Consider the following 26,269-nt stretch of genomic DNA (forward strand, 5'->3'; position numbering starts at 1 on the left):
TGGTGAGCGAGTCACTTGCTGATTCTCGAAAGCCATTTCACGTGTACAAGGCAGAAAATCGTGAGAATGTTGAAATTCACATGGTGAATGAGTGCACTTCTAAATATGCAAGAATCTTTATGGCACTGCATAAAGTATCCCCATGAAAAATAACTGCACCATAGCTAAACATGGCATTGCAGGAACATTTTCTCAACAGTGGCTTCAAAACCTACATCCACCATCGAGAAGAACAAGGTTAGCAGGCACATGGAAACATCAGCACCTGTCATCATGAAATTCACAGATTATGCCAACCATTGAAGAAGGCAGGTCACCAATTAGAACTGGTATTAACATGATGAACTTCTCAGGCAAGCCCACATTCCATGGTGTGCATACAAAGTAAAAACTAAAATGGTTAAATAATTAAATCAATAAAATGAGTTTTATTGTTTCCTTAAATGAGTATCTCATCTTATTGTTTGTGACATTATATTACCATATGTTGAACATAATAAGAAAAGTCTAAAATACTAGGGCTGAAAGAATGTTCTGCACTGAAAAACAATTTAATCATTCTGTAATGTGGCAATAACTATTCAGTTATATGTGAAGCCTCTGATCCTGTTATTGAATTAGTATTGCACTTTCTCAAAAACACAATGGACTATCCAGGACCAAGATATACACAAAAAGCTGGACAGGCAGCGGGACAGGCAGCATCTTTGTTTCGGGTCGAGACCCTTCTTCAGACTGGTTAAAGATAAGGGAAATTAAGATATAGACGGTGATGTTGAGAGATAAAGAACAATGAATGAAAGATATGCAAAAAAGTAACGATGATAAAGGAAACAGGCCATTGTAAACTGTTTGTAGGGTGAAAATTAGAAGCTAGTGCGATTTGGGTGGGGGAGGGATAGAGAGAGGGGGAATGCCGGGGTTACCTGAAGTGAGATAAATCAATATTCATACCACTGGGCTGTAAGCTGCCCAAGTGAAATATGAGATGCTGTTCCACCAATTTGCATTTAGCCTCACTCAATGGAGGAGACCTAGGACAGAAAAGTCTGTGGAGGAATGGGAAGGAGAATTAAAGTGTCCAGCAATTGGGGGATCAGGTAGGCTCAGGCCGGCTCAGCGAAGGTCAGTGTTGCAGGGCAAACGTTTTAGGTGCCGGAGCTGTCAAACAGCATCGTCATTTCAGGTTTTGCTTGAGGGGGTGGGCTAGTCTCCCAAGAGGGTCAAACAAGATTATAGCCTATCACTACATCCCAGTGTATAGCTGGTACAATAAAACATATATGGAGTTGGAGCGGGGCTGGGCTGGAGTTGCTGCTGGCTGTGGGTCTCTGGGATCTCCGTGCTTGCAGTGGGCCTGGGGGTCGGTGGGCGGCGGTGGGAGCTGTGGACCTACGGACCTACCTCCGTGGAGCTAGCCAGCTTCGGAGCGTGGAGAGCTGCGGGGGCGAGCTGCTGCGACCCGACTCCGGTGGATGGTGACACCGGGAGCCCGCGGGTCCCCGATGGGAGACCGTTTTGCGGGGCACCGGCAGCGGCGACTTCTCCCGCCCGAATTACGGGGTTGAGAATGACCTGGAGGGGGGACTTACAACGTCCGGCGTGGCTGAGTGGCCGCGGACTTGCTAGCGCCCGCCGGGGGCTTTGACCTCGACTTCGGGAGAGGAATGGAGAGCAGGGGAGAGACAAGTCTTTGCCTTCCATCATAGTGAGGAGGAGACTCACTGTGATGGATGTTTATGTGAATTGCCCTCTCCCTCTGCAAATGCAAACAACCCCACTCTACTTAATTTAATAATATGACAAAATATTGCACGGTTGCACCCACTAATTATCCTGAAATATAATTATCAAGCAAGTAAAGAAAAATATGGTAATTATGTATTTTTACAAAGGTGCCGGCCCGGCACCAACTCGCCCTGACTCTCCCGCAGCTCTGGGCCTTCACACACACTCACTCACTCACCCACCTATTCACATACACGTACTCACTCACTCACTCACCCACACCCACACCCACCCACTTACACACCCACTCCCACACCCACCCACACACACCCACTCACACAAACCCACACACACCCACACCCACTCCCACCCACACCCACTGACACATACCCACACACATCCACCCACATCTACTAACACACTCCCACCCACACAATCCCGCCGACACACTACCACCCACACACTCCCACCCATACCCACTCACACACACCCACCCACAACCACTCACCAACACCCACCCACACCTACTCACACACTCCCACATCCACACACACACACCCACCCACACCCACAAATACCCACCCACATACCTACACACACCCACCCACACCCACTCCACAGACACTCCTTGACTTAGGTATGTTACAATGACATTGCCTGCAGTTCTGCCACTGGCGCCTTTAAAGGGGGGGCGGGGGGCGGGATCAAAATGCCGTTTTCTCCTGCCTGTCCGAGATATATTTTCTCGGGCTGCTAGCTGATGCTGAAAAATCGTTCCGACTTCCGTTCTCGGAAGTTTAAAAAAAAAATCGCGGGACAATTTAATCGCTGGAGTAAAATAAAAAAGTGACTTCTAACGCTGTCAACGCCGACAACGGGACGGATCTCACGTAGGGGACAGAACATAAGGTAAGTCGTTTATTTTACATATAAACTTGCTTCTTAGGTTGACTTTAATCAAAATTTCCTTGGCGAAAATGTGATTTTGGCCCCATACGAACCGGCAGTGTTTTTCCTGCCGATATGGGGTTCAAATTCACTGCAACCGCAACGTTTCAATCAATTGCGTTCCACAAAAACCCACTCGCAAGATGATTTAAATGGCCATTAATTTACAGGAATTAAACATTAAATTCCTTCCATTTGGCCCATGAATTAATGACAATGAGATTTAAAAATCATGTTATATTGTGAATTCTTGTGTGAATGTTATTTGGACACTTAGACTATTTAAAAATGTTAATCTTTTCTTAAGAAATGGATAGAAGTTTAGATCTAGTAATTGAATTTTGTAATTAGCTACAATTAGGTAACTAACTAATTATATGCTTTAATTTCAGGTCATCCAAGTAAGATTGTTTCATATTTGTTTCAGAATGCTTCAATCTATAATAACTGAAAATTTCTTTCAGTTCTCTTAATTTTTAAGAAAGTTATGGGCTTTTGACTGTCCTCGATCACAGCTTTTGTGTTAAGTCAATGGAAAAGCAATAGGGATTTGGACATGTACATGAATAGAAAAGGTTTAGAAGAATATGGGCCAAAAAGGCAGATGAGAATCGTGTGGATGGGCATCTTGGTCAGCATGGGCAAGTTGGGCCGAAAAGGCCTTGTTCCATGCTGTATGACTCTTTGACTCTATATCCAAGGGTTCCCTAAACTTTTAGGGACTTTCCTGTTTTTTACCCTTAAAGATAGGCAGATTCTGAACTTCTACTATCTTGCTTTTTAAACAACTCGCACCTATGAAATATTGTTTTCCCCCTGTCAACTGCTCTCAGGCTACAACCTTACCTCTATTTTGGGCAATATAATAATAATAAACTTTATTTCGGACTCAAGGTCCAGACAAGGGACAACATTACATAAAAATACAATGCATATAAAAACATCATAAAATACATATAAAATCTTAGTATATCACTTAGTATATCATAAAGCATCATAAATTATATATTAAAAAAACACAATACATGAATTAAAATCCAGAATAAAAAAGAATGATCAATGTCCTACAACGAGACAGCGATACCATGTCTCCACAACTGGGATTCGTAGCATGTAGTGCTAAACCTTATGTTCGACAAGGCCACAATAATTACATTTTAGAGTCATTTATCCTGCAAATGAATTTATACATATGATTTCTTAGGATAGCTTCTAAAGTACTGACTCCTGCAGCCACAAACATATTACCAGCACTATACCATCTAAGTTTCCTTAGTAGTGTTCTCATGGCATCATTATAGGCCCCCTTTTGTCTCTGCAAACTTGTCTTTCCATAGTTCGACCACAGGTGCGCAGTATAAAGTGGCGTGCAATATGCTCTAAATAACGACATCTTCACCACATCTGTACACGCACCAAACTTACACAAGAGAATATTCGCCTGTACATACAGCATACGTCGTTGCCTATATATATTAAGGACCAAAGTATCTTTTGCCATGACCACCTTGTAGCTTACTAAACTAATGTCACTGTATCCAAAGATACAGATATTTGTATCCTCCACAGTTCCTTCAATCATTTGCTCATTCTCATTCCCTGAGATAAGGTCAAGTGCAAGGACTCTACATCTTCAGAAAACCATTTACACTCACCATATGAATACATTTTATGAATTCCACATTATGCAAAACAAAAATGTATTAACTTATATATGTCATTTTTCAAATCTTCTAAAATAAAATGGAATATGAAATGAAACTCCATATAAAATGGACACATCCTGATTGTGAGGATTGGTATACATTAACAATCATCATGATATTAAAAGCACTTAAACTGTTCACTGAATATTAAGTCTATCTGATGATTGATATAACTTCATGAACATAGAAACATAGAAAATAGGTGCAGGAGGAGACCATTCGGCCCTTCGAGCCAGCACCGCATGCTCGATGCCAAGTTTAATGTGTGGTTGATCTGGTTACCATGAAATCACAGATGCATTTTTATGAAGTCAATGAGAGAGGTGAAAATTCTTATGGAGATCCAGTCACAGGGTCTCTCCCCCTCATAGAAACATAGAAAATAGGTGCAGGAGTAGGCCATTCGGCCCTTCGAGCCTGCACCGCCATTCAATATGATCATGGCTGATCATCCAACTCAGTATCCTGTACCTGCCTTCTCTCCATACCCCCTGATCCCTTTAGCCACAAGGGCCACATCTAACTCCCTCTTAAATATAGCCAATGAACTAGCCTCAACTACCTTCTGTTGCAGAGAATTCCAGAGATTCACCACTCTCTGTGTGAAAAATGTTTTCCTCATCTCGGTCCTAAAAGATTTCCCCCTTATCCTTAAACTGTGACCCCTTGTTCTGGACTTCCCCACATCAGGAACAATCTTCCTGCATCTAGCCTGTCCAACCACTTAAGTTTCTATAAGATCCTCCCTCAATCTTCTAAATTCTAGCGAGTACAAACCGAGTCTATCCAGTCTTTCTTCATATGAAAGTCCTGACATCCCAGGAATCAGTCTGGTGAACCTTCTCTGTACTCCCTCTATGGCAAGAATGTCCTTCCTCAGATTAGGAGACCAAAACTGTACGCAATACTCCAGGTGTGGTCTCACCAAGACCCTGTACAACTGCAGTAGAACCTCCCAGCTCCTATACTCAAATCCTTTTGCTATGAATGCTAACATACCATTCGCCTTCTTCACTGCCTGCTGTACCTGCATGCCTACTTTTAATGACTGGTGTACCATGACACCCAGGTCTCGTTGCATCTCCCCCTTTCCTAATCGGCCACCATTCAGATAATAGTCTACTTTCCTGTTTTTGCCACCAAAGTGGATAACCTCACATTTATCCACATTGTACTGCATCTGCCATGCATTTGCCCACTCACCCAGCCTATCCAAGTCACCTTGCAGCCTCCTAGCATCCTCCACACAGCTAACACTGCCCCCCAGCTTCGTGTCATCCGCAAATTTGGAGATGTTGCATTCAATTCCCTCGTCCAAATCATTAATATATATCGTAAATAGCTGGGGTCCCAGCACTGAGCCTTACGGTACCCCACTAGTCACTGCCTGCCATTGTTGAAAAGACCCGTTTACTCCTACTCTTTGCTTCCTGTCTGCCAGCTAGTTCTCTATCCACATCAATACTGAACCTCCAATACCGTGTGCTTTAAGTTTTTATACTAATCTCTTATGTGGGACCTTGTCGAAAGCCTTCTGAAAGTCCAGATATAACACATCCACTGGTTCTCCCTTATCCACTCTACTAGTTACATCCTCATCAAAATCTTTAAAGAAGATTTTGGATTTGCATAACATTTTTGACCACAATTACCAAGTATTTTGCTGAAGGGAGATCCTGCAGTCTGAATTCATGCAGTGCACACATGTTTGCAAGCCTAAATGAGAGTGTTTTTCACCAATCTCGATCAGTTAACATTAATTTAACTGATGTTTAAGAAGGAACTGCAGATACTGGAAGATCGAAGGTAGACAAAAATGCTGGAGGAACTCAGCGGGTGAGGCAGCATTTATGGAGCGAAGGAAATAGGCGACGTTTCGGGTTGAAACACTTCTTCAGTCTGAAGAAGGGTATCGACCCGAAACGTCGCCTATTTCTTTTGCTCCATAGATGCTGCCTCACCCGCTGAGTTTCTCCAGCATTTTTGTCTACCATTAATTTAACTGAAGTGTTTTTAAGATTGATGTTCTCTGTCACATCTCCTAAGGGTTTTATATAGCATCCTACCATAACAGTATTACTTTAAGGAAAATGGGAAGATTGTAAAACAAATAGATTTATGCCTAAATTAAATAGGATGGAATCTTACCTAGAGTTCCACATGGTTTGTTCTTATAGATGCAAATATCATACCTACAGAAAGAACAAGAGGTTAATAGATTTGCTTGAAGGCAGTGATTCTGAAAATCTTTCTGCGCTATAGTTTAAAATACCTGTGGGCTTGTGCCTGTCACAAAATGGTGATGTTAAGAGTACCTGGCTAAAGAAAAGTGTTACCTATTGCAATCTCCGTAGAGTTTTTGAGGGGTCCAAGGTTCTTCTCACAAGAGGGGAGGATTTAAGTGATGCTAGCCTGGACTTGCTAATGAGTTCCACATTTAACAAGCCCAGAGTTAGTAAATAAAGAATCCAGACTGGACATGAGGAAAATCTCAACCTGGAGATCTGTGCTCTTTGATGCTAAAAGATAATATTGAGGCACACATAATTACATTCCTGGTAGAAGGCCCTTATGAATGCAGTACAAGGCCCTGAGAAACAAGGCCCTTATGAATGTCATCATTTACAGCTCATTGCTATCCTAAATTCTCCAAAACATGACCTCAACCACCAAGAAAGGCAATGGTAGTAGGTGCAGGTTAAATCCATGAGAACATACAGCAGTACCGCACAGGAACAGGCTTCTGGAAAGGTTCTGACTGTCTACCTTATCTATGCCCCTCCTAATTTTATATATTTCTCCCTCAGAGCTTCCCTCAATGCTCGGCATTCCAGAGAAAACAATCCTCATCCGCTCTACCTCTCGTAGCTAATACCATTAATCCAAGTATAATTCCGTTAGTCTGAGTCTGAAGAAGGTGTCAATCCAAAATGTCACCGATCCTCGTTCTCCAGAGATGATGCCTGACCAGCTTAGTTACTCCAGCACTTTGTGTCTTTGATCATTCCAGTAAACCTCCTCTGCACTCTTTCCAAAGCTTTCACATCATTCCTGCATTGGGGGAACCAGAACTGTATGCAATACTCCAAATGCAGCCTAACCAAAGTCCTACAATGCTGCATCATGTTTTCCTGACTCAAATACTCACTGCCCTGACCAATTAAGTGTAATATACCATATGCTTTCTTTACCTCAGTCTACTTTTGTTGCATTTTCAGGGAGTTTTGGACTTGGACCCCAAGATTCCTCTGTACATAATGCTGGTAAGGAACTTTTGCCATTAATTGTATATATTTCCCCTTCTGCAGCACTTCACACTTGCTTGGATTATTTGAATGTTCCTCTCAATGCTTCATTATGATTTCATTATGTTCTGTCTAAATTCTGAAAAACTCTATCCACCAGCATTTTCACAAGAAAATAGTCAATTTTGCAAAAAAGATCAAAGTGGTTCAAGATGATGACTTTCTACCACCATTTCAAGGGCTATTAGCAATGGGCGATTAGTGCTGGCCTTGCTGGGGACACCTGCATTGTGAAAAACTAAAACCTATAACCTATAATTTATGTTTAGGAAGGAACTGCAGATGCTGGAAAATCGAAGGTAAACAAAAATACTGGAGAAATTCAACGGGTGAGGCAGCATCTAGATGCCAAAAAATGCATATAATTTATGGTATTTTTGAAATAGAAATTTCTCCTGCTAAGTTCTACTGTTCTATTGTTTACATTACCTCTACGGATCATTGCAAATATATTCAAACGGAAAAACATATTTTCAAGCAAAGCTTTTGTGAATTTTAATCCTGGTATACTAATAACACTTTAAACATTTTAGTTCTTTACTTTTTTCCCCATGAACACTCTTTCAAATGCTTTAATGTCATCACCCTTTTACAGCAAACTTTGGAAATAAAAATCCTGTTGTTAATTGGATATCACTTTCCGATGTCAGCACCCATACAATTAATTGAAAATCTCAAAGTTGCAATCCAAGTCCCGGTCCTCCAGAATATTGACTATTCTGTAAATCAGTGGACACTTGCAATTCAAACACATATAACCTATGGATTACTGTACTTTGATCCAGATATCCACTTAAATTAGAAAAGATGAGGCTTTTGAGTGGTGAAAAGTTGAGTATTGTGGCAAGGTACGAAACTTGATCACAGATATTCAACCAATAAGATTGAGTTAGTTTGCAACACATTTAAGGATGTGAGTAGAAAGGAACGGTGAATATTTCCAACCACCCCTTCTGGCAATTAATATTAACATTTACAAGTGTAGGTTCCTATTATATGAACTGATGTAAAATTAAAAGACAGAATTGTGACCATTTTTGCCCACATCCCCAGACTATAGGCACAAATTCCCTCCTTTATCCTTGAACAGTCCTAACTTAGTTTTTAGTTTAGTTTTTGGCGGGTTGAGACGAGAGTCGATTTCCAAAATCAGTTTTATTAACAAAATGATGAAATCAACAGAGTAACACAACACAGCCAATACAAAAGTCAAACCACAACGGTGGTCGAGAACGACTGAAGGGCATCGCCCAGAAAGCATGTGAACACCAACCCCTCCCCATAGTCATGCGACTGAAGCACCTGACCGCAGGGTTCAATTACTTGCGGGCACCAGCAGGTGCCGCTAGAGGGCCACCCCCCAGAACCCGAGGTACAGAACCGAGCAGGGACCCGGATGAGACGACCGGAACTCGTGGTTCGCGAAAGCGGAGCGGGCGTAACACGAGGTGCCCGCAAAACAAGGCTGGGAGGACTCGAGGACCGCGAAAGTGGAACGGGCATAACACGGGGGGCCTGTGAAACAAAACCTGGAGCGGGCGAAAACGCAACAGGCACCGTGGAGTTGGAAAAGGCGTACTCAGTACGGGCAAAATGGCCGGCAGACGACCTCTACGTCGCGATGCAGCAACGACCACCAGGCTTGTCCACATCCACGTGGGCGGACTTTAGACGGCCGACGGAGACGAACTCCTCCCGGCCACCCACGTCCAACGTGAACGTGGCGAGCCATACATGAGCTCGGCCGAGGAAGCAGCCAAATCCTCTTTAGGCATAGTGCGGATGCCAAGGAGGACCCAGGGCAGTTGGTCCACCCAGTCCGGACCCGTAAGCCGAACCTTTCAACCAGCCCATTAGCTTGCGGGTGGTAGGCGGTCGTGTGGTGCAACCAGGGGCTGCGCCAGGGCCGACCACAAGGAAGAGGTGAACTGGGCACCTCGGTCCATGGAGATGTCGGAGGACACCCCAAACCTGGCGATCCAGTGGGCCGCCATAGCACGGGCGCAGGCCTCGACGGAGGTATCCGAAAGTGGGATTGCCTCCGGCCACCGCGTAAAACGGTCAACGATGGTGAGCAGATACGTGGCGCCGCAGGACTGTGGCAAGGGACCCACCAGGTCCACATGGACGTGCAGGAACCTACACTCGGGGACCGCAAACTCCTGCACCGGCGGCCGTATATGCCGCTGTATCTTGGAGTTCTGACACGGGATACAGGCGCGGGCCCAGGCATGTTCCTGCTTGCAGAGCCCGTGCTAGACGAACTTAGCTGCCAAGAGGGCAGACGTCGCATGTATGGGCCAGGTCATGAATAGCGTCGAAAACCCGCCGTCTCCAAATAACGGGGATGACCGGGCGGGCGTGCCCCCGTGGAGACGTCGCACAGGTCCACGGTACCGGCTGAACCGCAAGGCACTTCGGCTAGCCGAAGGCCAGTACTGGCGGTGCGGTAGGCTGACATACCGGTATCTGCCCGTTGCGCTGCTGTTAGCTTGCTGTAGTCAACGCCGTGGTCGAGGTCCGAAATGGAGGGAATGGCGGGGCGGGACAAGGCGTCAGCAACGACGTTAAGCTTCCCGGCGACGTGTCGGATTTCAGTTATGAATTCCGAGATGTAGCCAAGGTGCCGCTGCTGCCGGGCGGACCACGGGTCAGCGATCTTAGCTAGGGCGAAAGTAAGGGGCTTGTGGTCTGTGAACGCGGTGAACGCGCGGCCCTTGAGGAAATACCTGAAATGCCTGACGTCCAGGTAGAGCGCGAGAAGCTCGCGATCGAAAGCGCTGTAGTTGCATTCTGGGGCCCGCAGCTGTCGGCTAAAGAGCGGCAGCGGCTGCCAGCGGCAGTCAACGAGCTGCTCCAGAACCGCACCAACAGCAGCATCCGAGGCGTCGACGGTGAGCACGGTGGAGGCGGACGCCCGCGGATGCACCAGCATGGTGGCGTTAGCCAAAGCCACCTTAGCACCCTCGAACGCTGCGTCCGTCTACACGAGGTCCTGCGGCTTACCCGCCAGGCACCGGAACAGGGGGGTGCATGATGACAGCAGCCACCGGCACGAAACGGTGATTAAAATTCACCATGCCAACGAACTCCTGTAGACCCTTCACGGTGAGCGGCCGGGTAAACTCGCGGATGGCCTCGACCTTCGCAGGGAGCAGGGTAGCGCCATGCGGGGTTATCCGGTGCCCCAAGGAGATGGAATGAAGGCCAAACTGGCACTTCGTGGGATTAATGACCAGGGCGTGTTCATGGAGGCGTTGAAACAAAAGGCGGAGGTGGGTGACGTGCTCCGTCTGCGAGGCGCTGGCATCCAAATAAATGTCATCCAAATAAATGAAAACGAAAGGCAGGCCCTGTCCGACCTGGTCCATGAGCCGCTGGAACACCTGTGTGGCGTTCTTTAAGCCGAAAGACATCCAAAGCCATTCGAACAGGCCGAACGGGGTGAAAGTGGCAGTTTTCGGAACGTCATCGTGGTGAACGGGGATTTGAATGTAAACCCGGACGAGGTCCACCACGGTCTGCCGTGATTACCACGTTCAGACGACGGTAATCACCGCACGGTCTCCACCTACCAGATGCTTTGGGGACCATGTGCCGCGGGGAGGCCCACGGGCTGTCGGACCGCCGGACAATGCCCATGTTCTCCATGAGCTGGAATTCATCCCGGGCGATGAGCAGTTTGTCCGGCGGGAGGCGATGCGCTCGGGCATGCACTGGGGGGCCCTCGGTAGGGATGTGATGCACGACTCCATGTTTGGGGGCCGCCCCGCTGAAACGGGGCGTAAGGTGCTCGGGAATATCGGACGGTAAGGCGGTGTACGGGCCCTCGACCTCAGCGACTGCGCTGGGCTGCGGGATGGGCGGGGGCGGGATCTGCGGCACAGTGGAGCCGATGGCCGATCGCGGAGTTATGCTACCGCCCCGCAAATCGACGAGGAGGGAGAAAACGAGGAGAAAATCGGCCCCCAAGATGGGCTGGGTGACGTTCGCGACGATAAACGTCCACTTGTACGGGCGGGAGTCAAAAGTGAGGGTAAGGGTCCGCGTACCGTACGTTCGGATGTCGCATCCGACCACGGCCAAGAACGGGGCCCCGCTTACCAGCACGAGTGTCAAGGCCGATCGGGGGAAGGATGCTGACGATCGCACCGGAGTCTACCAGGAAATGGTGGTCGGAATGGCGGTCGCGGACGTAGAGGCGGTTGTTTGGGCTGATCGCGATCGCCTCTACAGACGATCGGCCGAGGCATTTCCCTGAAACGTGCAGGGTGGGCGGCAGTGTCGAGCCTCCGTGCCGTAGTGGAGGTGATAGTAACACCAACGGTGCCCACCGCGAGTATCGGCATGCTGCTGTGGTTCTTCGTTGGAAGATGTCGGCGGGCCCTCTTCGCGGAGTCGCCGGAGCGGAAGAAGCGCTGGTGCGAGCACACGGTTAATCGCGCAGATATCGTGGTGCTTGGCCACCCAGAGCTCGTCGGCCCATTCTGCGAGCTGCTGAGGATCAGAGAAATCTGGCGGACATCGTCGGGCATCTGCTCCAGAAAAGCCTGTTCGAACAACAGGCACGGGCGATGGCCGTCCATGAGTGTGAGCATCTCGGCCATGAAGATGGACGACCTGCGATCCCCCAAACCGTCCATGTGTAAGATGCGGGCATCACGGTCCCGTCGGCTGAACCCAAAGGTGTGTAACAGGAGGGCCTTAAGGCCGTCATATTTAGCGATCGCAGGAGGATCCCTCAGGTAAGGCAGCTGACGGGAGGCGTGCTCTTGCGGCAGGGCTCCCACCACATGGAAGTATTTTGTTTCGTCCGCGACGATGCAGCGCAGATGAAACTGTACCTCAACGTGTGCGAAATACACTTGTGGCTGATCTGGCCAAAACACAGACAGTTTGAGGCTGACAGCGTTCTGATGGACGTCGGCAGCGGCGGCGGGAGCGTAGTTATCCTGCATGCTGGCGTCTATTTATCGATTGGGCGCGTCGTGGTCACCAATTTGGCGGGTTGAGACGAGAGTCGAATTCCAAAATCAGTTTTATTAACTAAACTAGACTAAGTGGGACCCGTTGGGTCCCAGCATCACACGGGAGGGCTGGTCCCCCAACGCAATATTCCACTTCTCCACCAATTCCAATATTGGTGGCCAGTGGGGGGGGGCTTTCTGGAGCGCTTTTATAGGTGTTGTGTACTGAAGGGACTGGTTTCCAGAGGGCTAGTATGGACATGGTGGGCCGAATGGATTCTTGGTCTGGCAGCTCAGTCACTCAAGCCTGTGGTGCTAGCAGCTCACTCACGGCTGGTGGGCTGGCAGTTGACTCACGGCTATTCCTTGAAATTCCATTTCAAACAGGGTGCAAGGCCACCAAATTCAAGTGCAGTTTCTTCCCACTTCAAGCAGGGTGCAAGGCCACTAAATTCAAGTGCAGTTTCATACCATTTCAAGCAGGGTGCAAGGCCACTAAAGACAGCGAGTCGAGACCTCTCCCTCCTCCATCTTGCAGAGACTGAGCCACATCCACACTTCTGGGTTTTATAGTCCCTCCCCCTCCCACTAGAAGGAGCGTGATTGGAGTGATTGACAGGAGAGAGAATCTCAACATTTTTTAAACACTAATAACTCTTTTATTTTTCATCGATGGAAAAATCGTCGGCACCTGATGAGCGGAGGGGGACTCTGAGTAAGATGGCCAAAAATCACAGTTATACGTGGTAGCGTTTTTTCTAAAATCAATATAATGCGCAAACAGGAAGTGGTCAAGATTAGACTTTTAATTATATAGAAGGTAAGGCAACTTCAATTAGGCACCACAGCTTTAGCATTTCCAAACCAAAGGCAACACAGCTTTAGCATTTCCAAACCAAAGGCAACACAGCTTTAGCATTTCCAAACCAAAGGCAACACAGCTTTAGCATTTCCAAACCAAAGGCAACACAGCTTTAGCATTTCCAAACTATATTTTAAAACCACATTAAGGGCACTGACAGGTCAGTAAAGACTCTCACAGTTTAGTTGACATGTGTTCAGTGTTATTCACAGCTCAGACTGAGACACGTGACCCTCTCGCTCCCCCATCTTGCAGAGACTGACTGGCACTCAACACTTTTATTGTCCCTTCGGTAGGGGCGTGGCCTTCAGGAGAGCGAATCTCAACATTTTTTAAACACTAATAACTCTTTTATTTTTCATCGATGGGAAAAATCCTCTTGTCCTGCGCAAGACATCGATGGCCAAAAATCACAGCCGTAAGTGGCAGCATTTTTTCTAAAACCAATCTAAAATCAATATGCAGAACAACAAGAAGTGGTCAAGATCAGACTTTTAGTAATATACAGTAGATGACGAAATCAACAGAGTAACACAACACAGCCAATACAAAGGTCAAACCACAACGGTGGTCGAGAACGACTGAAGGGGCATCACCCAGAAAGCACGCAAGCACCAATCCCTCCCCATAGGCACGCGACCGAAGCACCTGACCGCAGGGTTCGATTACTTGCGGGCACCAGCAGGTGCCGCTACAAGTTTTAGTTTTAGAGATACAGCGTGGATACAGGCTCTTCGGCTAACTGAGTCCACACATAAAGTGCAAGTGAAATGAATTTGCCAGAAACGGTACAATGAAAAAGAACACACAAACACAATAAAAATTTAACACAAACATCCACCACAGCATTCATCACTGTGGTGAAAGGCACAAAATTTGGCCAGAATTTGTTTTTTAAGCGGAATGGTCAAAGGGGTCACTTGCACTCTCTTTTTTCACGGTCATGCATTTACTCTTTTCCTGTACCTTAGGCGTGACCACCTCGCTATAACTTTTCTCTATGAAGCTCTCATTCTCGCGGATGATCCTGAGGTTGTCCAGCTGCAGCTCCAGTTCTCTAATGCAGTCTGTAAGGAGCTGCACCTGGACACAATTCCCACAGGTATGGTCATCAAGAATAGCAACAAGTTTCCCGACTTCCCACATCCTGCAGGACGAACACCTCACCATTCTACCTGTCATCTCGACTGCACTAAAAAATATATGGAAAAAACTCCACAATCACGCACAGCCGTTGAATCTTCACCTCCTATCATCCTCTGTTCAGCATCCTCACTGAAGCTTCTTGAGCTAAAGACTCACACAACCTCTCTCCCCCAACACAGCCACTCCCAATAGGTCGCTCTGCTTGGTCTTTATTAATTGCTCAATTCATCAGTTTTGATTAGTCAACCAATCAATTTTTTGAAATATTCACTGTTGCTCCGACAACATATGTAAGCACTTCCACAGATCAAAGCTCTACAATCATATCAATTGTCAATGCTGGTGCTCAATTAAACAGCAACAGGAGGATATTCTAAGGACGCTCCAGGGTCTAGCATGCAGGTCCGAAAGACCAGACTAAAATATTTGCAACTAAGTACAACCAAAAATGTTGACAAATGTATCTTGGTTTTGTCTATGATCCCCACAATCATAGAAGCCAGTTGTAAGCTAATTTGATTCACTTTACACAATATTGAGAAACAGCTGAGAGCAGCAGACACAGCAATAACTATGGGGCCAGACTAAATCCTGGCTGTAGTATTGAACACATATGCTCAGAACTAGACATCATCCAGGTCCAAGCATGTTTTAAGCCAAACTGCTCCAGTGCAATTACAGCACTGGCATCTACCCAACATTATGGAAAATTGCCCAGCTATGTCCAGTCCATAAAAAGCCAATTTAATTACGCCATAGACTAGTTTCCATTACGAGCAAACTGATGGAGGTACTGTTATTAATGTCTGTACTACTTTGCAATTATTTTTTCATGGATCATTTTTGTACAACTGTGACAACTCACTCCAGGCCTCATTAAAGCTTTCTTCCAAATACAAACCTAAGAATCGAATTCCAGAGGTGAGGTGAGAGTCACTTCTTTACTATCAATGTTGCTCATCACCAAGTGTGGCATCGAGGAGCCCTGGTAAAACAGATATAAACAGGCATCAAGAGGGAAACTCTCTATTGGTTGGAGTCATGGCACACACACAGTGGTTGTTGGAGCTCAATCCTCTCAGTCCCTGGGCTTTGCTGCAGTGTTTTTTAAGGATAATGTGACATGCTTAACTATCTACAGTCACTTCCATCTTAGTGGCCAGAAATGGGATTGTTTCCTGATCATTGCACATTATTCAATTCTAAAGGCAACCTCAGCAAATCTGCATTCAGGTATGGGCTGCTATGTGACAAGCAATATATGTGCTGTACGCACACCAGGCAATAAACATCTTGAACAAGGGAGAGTTCACCCATGTCTGAACCCAAATTGCAATCAGTGAATGGAACCAGCCACACACCTTTACAAGGCATGTCAGACATCTGATGAAAGTACCTTCCACTTGGTTGTTGAGTGCAGCTCTAGCAAAATTCACAAAGCTCAACACAATCCAGATCAGAATAGTTAATTTGATTGGGATCTCATCTCCCACCCATCATGGCGACAGCGTATACCCGATACAAAATGCAGATACTTGCTTTGGCCATCAGCATCATCCTACCCATGATCTCTATCACTAATGATAGGCACAATGGAATATCAAAACCTGTTAGTTCTTCTCCAAGTCATCCAAAATCTTGACTTGCATTGTCGTTTGTCATAACTTCATTGCCAGTGCGTCTAAATTCAGGATTTTCTTATCCCAAACCATTATTGTGGTGTAGCCGTTCAAGAGGTGACAAGGAAGATTGATGAAGGTATGGCCGTGAATGTTGTATGCAGTATGCTTTTTAGTATTTTAGTATGCTTTTGACACAGTCCCTCATGACAGGCTGATCCAGAAGATTAAGATGTTTGGGATTCTTGGTGACTTGGTCGTATGGATTCAGAAATAGTTTATTCATAAAAGACAGAATCGTGGTGGAAGGTAGCTATTTTGGCTAGAGGTCTGTGACCAGTGGCGTTCTGCAGGGATTTGTGCCGGGAACTCTGCTGTTGTGATTAACTGGAATGTTTACTTTAATTTGGAGATACCTGGACATAAATGAAGATGGGCTGGTAAGTTTGCTGACAACACCAAAATTGGAGGAGTTGCAGATGGTGAGGAAGGCTATCAGAAGATACGGCCGGATATGAATCAGCTGCAGAAATGGGCGTTGGAGTTTAACCCGAGTAGGTATGAGGCAATGCAACTGTTTACAATCAATGGCAAGACCCTGAACAGAATTGATGTGCACAGGGATCTTGGAGTCCAAGTTCATAGCTCACTGAAGTTGGCAACACGAGTAGATAGGGTGGTAAAGAAGTCATATGATATGCTTGCCTTCATTACAAGGGGCATTGAATATAAGAGCCAGGAAGTTATGATGCAACTCTAAAGGACTTTGGTTAGGCCGCATTTGGGGTATTACGTGCAATTCTGGTTGCCCCATTACAGGAAAGGTGTGGAGGGTTTGGAGAAGGCGCAGAAGAGGTTTGCCAGAATTCTGCCTGGAGTAGGAGATTTCAACTACTGGGAGAGGTTGGATTGTTTTCTCTGGAATGTCGGAGGTTCAGAGGAGAATATAAAATGATGAGGCATAGACAGGGAAGATAGTCAGAACATTTTTTGAAAGGTGAAAAGTCCCAGATTAGAGGGCTGAGCTATAACGCGAGAGGGAGAAGTTTAATGGCGATGTTCAGGGCAAGATTTTTGTTTACACAGGAGTGGTGGGGGCCTGGAATGCATTGTCGGCTGGTAGTGGAGGCAGGTACGATAGTGCCATTTAAGAGACTTTGAGATAGGCCCATGGAAATACCGGAAATAAAGGGATACAGATCATGTACAGGCATATGAGATTAGTTTAACTTGGCATCATATTTGGCACAAACATTGTGCGCTGAAGGGCTCATTCCTGTGCTCTACTGTCCTATGTTCTAAGAGCAATTAGGAATGGGCGGTAATTGATGACCGTACCAGGAATCCCCAAAAAAGAGTAGAAATAATTCATTTCACATCACTGAAATTTACTTTAAATTGCACCAAACCATCATATCAGGCTGATGAGTGCTAATAGAGCTATCTCATTAATTGGATAAACTTTTGATATGACAAAACTGTAATTATCATTATCTATATGCATAAAGCACAATTTGAAGAAATTGGCTTGCAATTTTGACAGGAGAATAGTGTAACTAGTTTACTGAATGGGGCACAATCTGGGGTACTTACCCCAGTATCAAATATTGCAGCACAATAGCATTTGGCTTTTGGTATAGAATGTTTAAAAATTCCCCAATAATTGGTGCTGGTTCAGCCAATTCTGTTGATTGCATTGATATTACTTGTACAGGCGCCAGAGAGCTCACACTGGAAAGTTTCAGGAATGTTCCTGAAGTTCCCCAAAAATAACATAACTTCCCTGGAATTTCTGTAGGGATTCTCAAAATGACCTGCTCTACCTTTGGCAAAGGACCAGCAATGGTTCAAAAGATATAGCATCAGCTGCCATCTACACCATTTCTGGAACATTTCAGCTCACCTTCAGTTATGACAGGAGAATAAAGCAGACATTCTGGCCTAATAATATTTATAGGTTTAACATTATCATGTTATATTTTACTTTGGAATCAAATAATTACAAAATGACGTATGAACAGATTTAAATTTATCTACTTATGTGGAGCATAGATATAAAAAAAAGGAAATGGTATAGGTTTCATTATTAATCTCAAGCAGTAATTGGACAAACAGAGATAAGGTTGCAAAGAAAAGATAAGAAATACTGTAAGATGCAGTGGTAAATCGCCCCTGGGGTATTCAAGGCATGTGCCAGCCAGTTGTGCAGAGTACTCTAGCATATCTTCAACTTGAGCCTGAGCTTGGAGAGGGTTCCTATGATGTGGAGGACATCCTACCTGGTACCTGTAGCAAAGAGGACGCGTCCCAGCTCCTCTAATGACTACAGACCGGTGGCGCTGACCTCGCGCAACATGAAGTCCCTGGAGAGGTTGGTGCTCACTCATCTACGACCCCTAGTTAAACCATACCTGGACCCCCTGCAGTTTGCTTATCAAACAAAGGTGGGGGTGGATGATGCCATCATCCACCTGCTCCATCGTTCCTCACCTGGATAAGCTGGGAAGCACTGTGAGATTCGTGTTTTTTTGCTTCTCCAGTGCTTTTAACATCACTGTTAAAACAACATCACACTGCTAGGGAGCAAACTAATGAAGATGCTGATGGATGCTCTACTGGTGTCCTGGATCACCAACTACCTGACTGGACAACCGCAGTCAGGCTACAGAACTGTGACGTGGACATGGTTGTGAGCAACACAGGGGCCCGACAGGAGATTGTCCTCCCTCCCTTCCTGTTCACCATCTGCACCTCGGATTTCAGATACAACTTGGACTCCTGCCACCTGCAGAGGTTTTCGGATTACTCTGCAAATGTGGGCTGCATCAGCGAGGAGAGAGAAGCAGAATACAGAGATGTAGTCATCGACTTTGTTGGGTGGTGTGAATCACTTGCTGCTCTGCACCTCAAGACTAAGGAGTTAGTGGCAGACTTTAGGAGGAGTGGACTCCATCAAGGGAGTGGATGTGCAGGTTACCCAGGAGTACAAGTACCTTGGAGTTTACCTGGACAGTAAACTGGACTGGTCCAGGAACACTGAGGCGCTGTATAAGAAGGGACAGAGCAGTCTTTACTTTCTGTGGAGGTTCCGCTCTTTGAACATCTGCTGTAAGATGCTGCAGATGTTTTATCAATCGGTGGTGACCAGTGCCATCTTCTACACTACAGTTTAATCTCCTTAAACTGCAGAGTATCTTGGACAATACATCTCACCCCCTCCATAATACACTGGTCAACCTGAAGAGCACCTTCAGCAACAGACTGGTCCCACCAAGGTGCAGCACAGAATGCCACGGGGGATGATGTTTCCCTGTGGCTATCAAACTGTACAACTCCTCCCACTTCTGTTTTAGGGTAGATTGACCCCACCCCCCCCATCTTTGCACATCCCTCATCCTGGACTTTTCCACTCGATAATTTAATTTCATGTTTGTACAATATTACATATGTGCAGTGCAATAACTGGTCACTTACATTTCATTATTATTATAATGCACTTGACACTTTCAATGTCTTGTAACTGTATCTTTTGACTGGTGCAGACCAATTTCCCTCTGGGATAAATAAATTGGTATTGTATTGTATCTTTGATCAAATAGTGCTCATCACAAATGTTAGGCTGTAATGGGTGCAGTTTTGACGGTAGTCAAGGTTGAGGAGGAGGAAAATATCCTGGAGGCAAAGGAAGTTCAAGATTTCCATGTGCTTCCTGGAAGACTCATTGACCAGATGAATTGTAAATATTTTTTTGCCGTCATAAATTTCTACTCCCAGTACATTGGGAACTGGAAAAAAACATTGCCATTCTTAAAATTAGTTAAAAAAATAATACTTTCTAAAACATAAATAGAAAGGGCATTGGACTTGTGTGTTATGTGAATGAGCCCTGTACACTTGAATTTATTTTTACCCAGGGAAGAATTTTAGGTGAACATTCACAAACTTTAGTCCACAAATATGCTGTTTTAATTTAATGCCTTTGCTTCACTGCAACTAGCTGGAAATAACAGTGGAAGTAAATCAATATGAAAAATTACTCAACAGTATTTTATAGCAGAGTTCCTATAATATAAACAAAAGAGCGAGATGCAAGGAGTGATCAACAGAGTCCGACTTAGAAATGCTCAATAACCACAGAGTTGGATGCAACGCCTGCAGTCCGTTTGTTTTTACTTTTTTGTGTTGTTTTTTTCGTTTTGTCTAACTAAGTTTTTGGTTTTTTAGGTTGTGTTTATGTGTGTGGGGGGGGGGGGGGGGGGTTGAAACAGGGCTTGCTGTCTCTCCCTTTGGGGGAATGCGACTTTTTTGTCGTATCCCCCTTCTCTGCCTCCGTCTGCGCTGAGGCCTAATGGCGGAGCTGGCGACCTCGAGGCTCCGGAGGCAGCCTGTCAGTACTCGCCCTGGGCTCGCTCCCGTGAGGGCGGCCCAGCTCGGGGCTGGAACGGCGCTCCCGTGAGGGGCTGTGACGCTCCCGTGAGGGCGGCCTGGCGAGGGGCTGAGACGCTCCCGTGGGGGCGGCCCAGCTCGAGGGTGGAACGGCGCTCCCGTGAGGGCGGCCCAGCCCGAAGGAAACGGCGCTCCCATCGGGGCGGCCCAGCTCGAGGGTAACGGCACTCCCGTCGGGGCGGCCCAGCTCGAGGGTGGAACGGCGCTCCCGTCGGGGCGGCCCAGCTCGAGGGTAACGGCACTCCCGTCGGGGCAGCCCAGCTTGAGGGTAACGACTATCCCGTGAGGGCGGCCTGGCGCGGGGCTGAGACGCTCCCGTGAGGGCGGCCTGGCTCAAGGGTGGAATGGCGCTCACGTGAGGGCGACCCGGCTCGGGACTGGAACGGTGCTCCGGTGGCTGAGACGGCGTTCTGGCGGCGGCGGCCTGAGCCTGGGGTTCGGCCGCGGGCCAGTGGACGACGTCGTCAACAGCTGCGTCCGCTGGACTGGAGGGCGGCAGCTTCGACCACCCCGGGCCGCGGTGTTTGAACTGGCCCGTTCGCGGAGCTCGGTGAGCCGCGGGACTGATTTACCATCGCCCGGTGGGGTATCGCCTCAGCGCAGAGGGTATCGCCTCAGCGCAGAGGGAGAAGAGGAGGGAAGAGACTGCAGCCCTAAGATTTTTGCCTCCATCACAGTGAGGAGGTGCTTGGTGGACTCACTGTGGTGGATGTTAATTTGTGTTTACTGTCTGTTCTGTTGTCTATTATTGTATTATTGTATGTATGACTGCAGGCACAAAATTTCGTTCAGACTGAAAGGTCTGAATGACAATAAAGGAAATTCAATTCAATTCAACAACTGGAGAGTGCAATTCCAATATAATATACATAGTAGATCAGAACTCGCCCTGGGCTCGCTCCCGTGAGGGCGGCCCAGCTCGGGGCTGGAACGGCACTCCCGTGAGGGGCTGTGACGCTCCCGTGAGGGCGGCCTGGCGAGGGGCTGAGACGCTCCCTGAAATTTCATCTGCATCATTCCTCATTTGTTAAACTAGGGACAATGAATAATTACAATTCTAATTACATAACCAGCAGATCAAATACCTATGAAGTTTTTTACAGCGCTGTAGAAAAATATTAAAAAGTGAAACTTTAAATATGATTTGTATGTCACACTGTGGCGATGAGAATTCATAGATCAAGATCAAATGTTAAATGCTATTCTGTGTTCAGCTTGTTGGCGGCTAGTATCCTGGGATCACAGCCAGCACTGAGGAAGGTAAAAAGTACACGCTTTGTTCCCAAAAAGAATTTATAGCCTGAGCAGACTTTTAGGATACTGTCAAGAAAAATAATTAGGGTATATTTGCATTGCTAATGTAGCATTCTGGTGAGATGAGTGCCAATATGAACACTTGACTCAACATCAGAAAAAAAAGGGTTGCGAGCTCTGCAGAGTCAGAGGGATCTGAAATCAGGAAGTTGGACGTAGTCTGATCACATCTCTCGAAGGACGTTTCAAATGAATAATATTTATTTGAATATTTCATGTTATTTGAACAATCATTAGAAATTTCAGTATGAGAACAAAAAAAATCAAGCATTGAGTGATTTGTGGGAACCCAAGGGGCAGACTACACAATCACACGGTGGCAGGCTTAATTTGATACAACCATCTGCCGATGTGAATTGGAAATTTATAAAGATAAATACATTGACTTGCCCAGATTGCACAATACAGATTGATTCACCATTTTCCTATATTTTGTGTCAGCGTATTCTTGACAATTCATTCAAGAGATTGTCTTGATTTTAAATGTGATCTAGAATTCTTGGGATGCTCCCCAATCCTTTTTAAATTAAAGATAACTGCAAAACATTTTCTACATCACATCCTTTATCTAAAGAATAATTAACTATAAATGCCAATTCATTTACTTTTTAGAATCTTATATTTCATTGTTAGAATGAATTATATTAAGTACTTTATGTACTTGGATCCTGGCACAGCATTTACCCTCATATTTTATCAACATGTAAATTCATTTAAACACCCCATAATTCTAAAACACCTGTTTTGTTTTTATATAGTTCTGTCCCTTTGCAAAGATAGAGCTAAAGGAATTAAGGAATTCATTTCAGTCATTTTGGGAATCTAATTGCACTGCCAGGGTCAAGGAAAGAGCGTTCACGTTGCGGCCCTGTGTCCACCAATTTTTTCACCACAAGAAGCGCAAGACGCCATTGTATGCAGATGCCGAGAAGTGTGTTCAAGGTTTCAAGGTCAGTTTATTGTCACATGTACCAGATAAGGTATAGTGAAATTTGAGTTAGCATAGAGCCAACTAAGTGAAAAGCAACAAGACACACAACCAGATAAAATTAACATCCATCACAGTGGATTCCATCCCTCACTCTGATGGAAGGCAATAAAGCTCAAACTTCTTCCTCTTGTTCTCCCGCGGTCGGGGCAGTCAAACCATCCGCATGTGGGCGATCATAGACTCCGCAGCCGACGATCAAAGCCCCCGTCGGGGTGATCGAAACTCCCGCGTCCGGGCGTTGAAACTCTCTCCACGGCATGGAGCTCCCGAGTCGGCCTCTTCTTACCAGAGATCGCGGGCTTCACTATGTTAAAGTCCACAGGCCCCGCGGTTAGAGCTTCGTTCCCCAACAAAGGGATCGCATGCTCCGCGATGTTAAAGTCCTGCAGACTCCTGCGGCTTGTAGCGCCGGTCGGTCTCCAGGAAAGGCCGCCAACTCCATGATGTTAGGCCGCAGTGGGGACAGAGATACGATACGGAAAAACATCGCATCACCGTCGAGGTCTGACTGAACAATTTCTAATCTTGTGATGTGGACTCAATAAGAAAAAAATTGTACTGCCTAGTGCACATAAGAACCACCATTTCATGATGAGACACCAAAACCAAATTCACTGAAGGCTTAGAAATGCTTAAAAATACTATCAATGGACACCTTTTTTCATGCAAATTGCACATATATTGTATTAGCCAAAGGTAAGATTGCCATAAACATCATTGAGTAGTCTTGAACTAAAGGTTACAATTTCAAAACAATGGCTAAACAATGAAGTCTAACATGAGGTGGGGGGTGGGGGGAAATTGGTACACAAAGATGAATCTTTGAAATTATCTGTCGGAGAGAGCTATGGAGTTTCATTCATTAATTGCATTCATTGCATCAATAGATATCTCAATACGAGAGAAACCAAAAAAATACGTAGAGGGCAAGAATATCATTTTGAGGAAAGATACAAACCATGGTCTTATATGGAGATGGCTCAAAGGGCTAAATGATCTGTTCCTACTTGATATATTTTCTTATCATGTATTGCCTTTGACTCCAATCAGGCTTTTTAAAGAAAAAACAAAATACAAAGTGCTGGAGGATCTCAGCGGGTAAGGGGGCATCCGTGGAAGGAATAGTCAGAAGTGTCCTGACCCAAAACATTGCCTGTCCATTCCTCCCCACAGATGCTGTTGACTCGCTGAAGTCCTCCAGCACTTTGTTTTTTTGCTCAAGATTTCAGCCCCAATAATCTCTTGCGATTCCAGTTTTCTTTAATATTGGATATTTTGAGTTTAGTTTGGTTTATTATTGTCACATGTACCGAGATATAGTGTGCTAACCAGTCAATGAAAAGACTATATATGATTGCAATCAAGTTGTCCAATGTACAGATACAGAATAATGGGTATATCATTTAGTGCAAGATAAATTAAAGATAGTTAGTTCAAAGATCTCCAATGAGGTAGATGGGAGGTCAGGTTCACCCCAAAACCATATGCAAAAGTGTGCAACGCCAAGCAGGTCCGACTAACAATTAGAGAGCAGTCCTGAACTATTAGCTACCTCATTGGAGACCCTGGAACTATCTTTGATTGGACTTCAGGAGGGCGCAGCCAAAACACACACCCCTCAACATCAGTGGTACCACAGTGGAGAGAGTGGAGAGCATTAAGTTCCTCGGAGTGCAAATTACAGACAGCCTCACCTGGTCCAGGAACAACACTGGGATTGTCAAATGGGCCCATCAGCGACTGCACTTCCTGAGGAAACTTAAACAGGCCTCACTCCCCACCAACATCCTCAGGACTTTCTACAGGGGCACGGTGGAGTCTGTACTCACGTACTGCATAAACACCTGGTACTCCAACTGCAACTGCTCAGACAGGAAGGCTCTGCAGAGGGTAGTGAGGGGAGCAGAGAGGATCATTGGCGTCTCCCTAACCTCGGTACAAGAACTGTTCCAGAGCCGCTGTCTGAAAAAAGCTCCACACACACCTTGATCTCCTGCCATCAGGCAAGAGATACCGTAGCATCAAAGCTACAAGACTGCTAAACAGCTTCCTGCCACAGGCTGTGAGGCTGCTAAACAGTCACTCTGTACTCAGTCACCTGATTCTGCGGCTTTGCACTGACATTTTAATAACTCTGGCACTGGCCACTCAAATCAGCTGCCCTGGACATTTTAATGATTGGTTTTACTGTATTTTAATGTTGCTGTTTTACCTGCTTTTAACTATTTATACTGCTTCATCAGGGACTGGATTGTTTTTATTGTTATTATGTGTGAAATGTTTTAAGTTTCATGTGCGATGCTCCGGTATTCCCTGGGAAACGTCTTCTCATTTTGCACTGTACAACTGTTGCTTTGCAAGATGACAATAAAGGTTGATTGATTGATTACTAGCTTTATCTTGCACTAAGCGTTATTCACGTTATTCCCTTTGTCATGTATCTGTACACTGTGGATGGCTCGATTGTAATCATTTATTGCCTTTCCGCTGATTGGTTAGCACGCAACAAAAGCTTTTCACTGTACATCAATACACACGACAATAAACTCAAACTCAAAACAGTAACTAAAATAGGTGAAACTAGAGGAAGTAATGTTAATCTTTGGCAGCAAGTGTGAGTAAAGGATGATTGAATCAACAGATTGAAGAACATTCTGTGCAAATTAGTCTGAACTAAAACTGGTTTCAGTTATTGGGATTTTATTTAGCCGACAATTGTTAGGGTTAACTAATGTTTCTCGAGATACAAATCAAATGATTTCCATTGGCTGTTTTCTTACTAAGGAAATCTTTTGATTTTGGTTCTTTATGAGTTCATAATGATTCTCAATAATACACAATATCTACATGGAGAGCAAAAGTAATTACAGTCATCAAATTTCAAGTAGTACTTACCCAGTTATAGCAGAGTACCTAGTTATAGAGAAGGGAAAGGATTTTAACTAAGACTCTTACATTCAAAGAAACCATGTGGGCTCCTCAGCTAAAATCCAACTTGCTGTATATGAAGTAAACCTCAACATCTTCAACAGGGGAATGTATAAGAGATATGAGAAATAATTTCACAGGTATAAAGTGAATGATTGTTCAAGCAGGGAGAAGAACGCAATCTGGAGATGTGGTATGTTTGTAATACTATAATTATTTACTGGATTCTCATTAATGGATACAGACTGTGCCGCTTTTGAGGTTTTTGCAAGACATGTTAATTTTGATAAATGAGGATGAAGTACTCAA

At 45.4% G+C, this 26,269-nt stretch overlaps 1 protein-coding gene across 2 annotated transcripts in view; it reads right to left on the reverse strand.

Annotated features, from left to right (window-relative positions):
* The window catches only part of LOC116989442 (A disintegrin and metalloproteinase with thrombospondin motifs 6-like), a 190,426-nt gene that overhangs the window by 87,351 nt on the left and 76,806 nt on the right, over positions 1–26,269 (reverse strand). For both annotated transcript variants that reach the window (XM_033046821.1, XM_033046822.1), the window contains one exon: positions 6,531–6,574. In XM_033046821.1, the coding sequence (XP_032902712.1) occupies positions 6,531–6,574 (44 nt within the window). The remainder of the gene's footprint in view (positions 1–6,530; positions 6,575–26,269) is intronic.

Source organism: Amblyraja radiata, chromosome 29 (genome assembly GCF_010909765.2).
Source record: "Amblyraja radiata isolate CabotCenter1 chromosome 29, sAmbRad1.1.pri, whole genome shotgun sequence".
In the NCBI taxonomy this organism is placed as follows: domain Eukaryota; kingdom Metazoa; phylum Chordata; class Chondrichthyes; order Rajiformes; family Rajidae; genus Amblyraja; species Amblyraja radiata.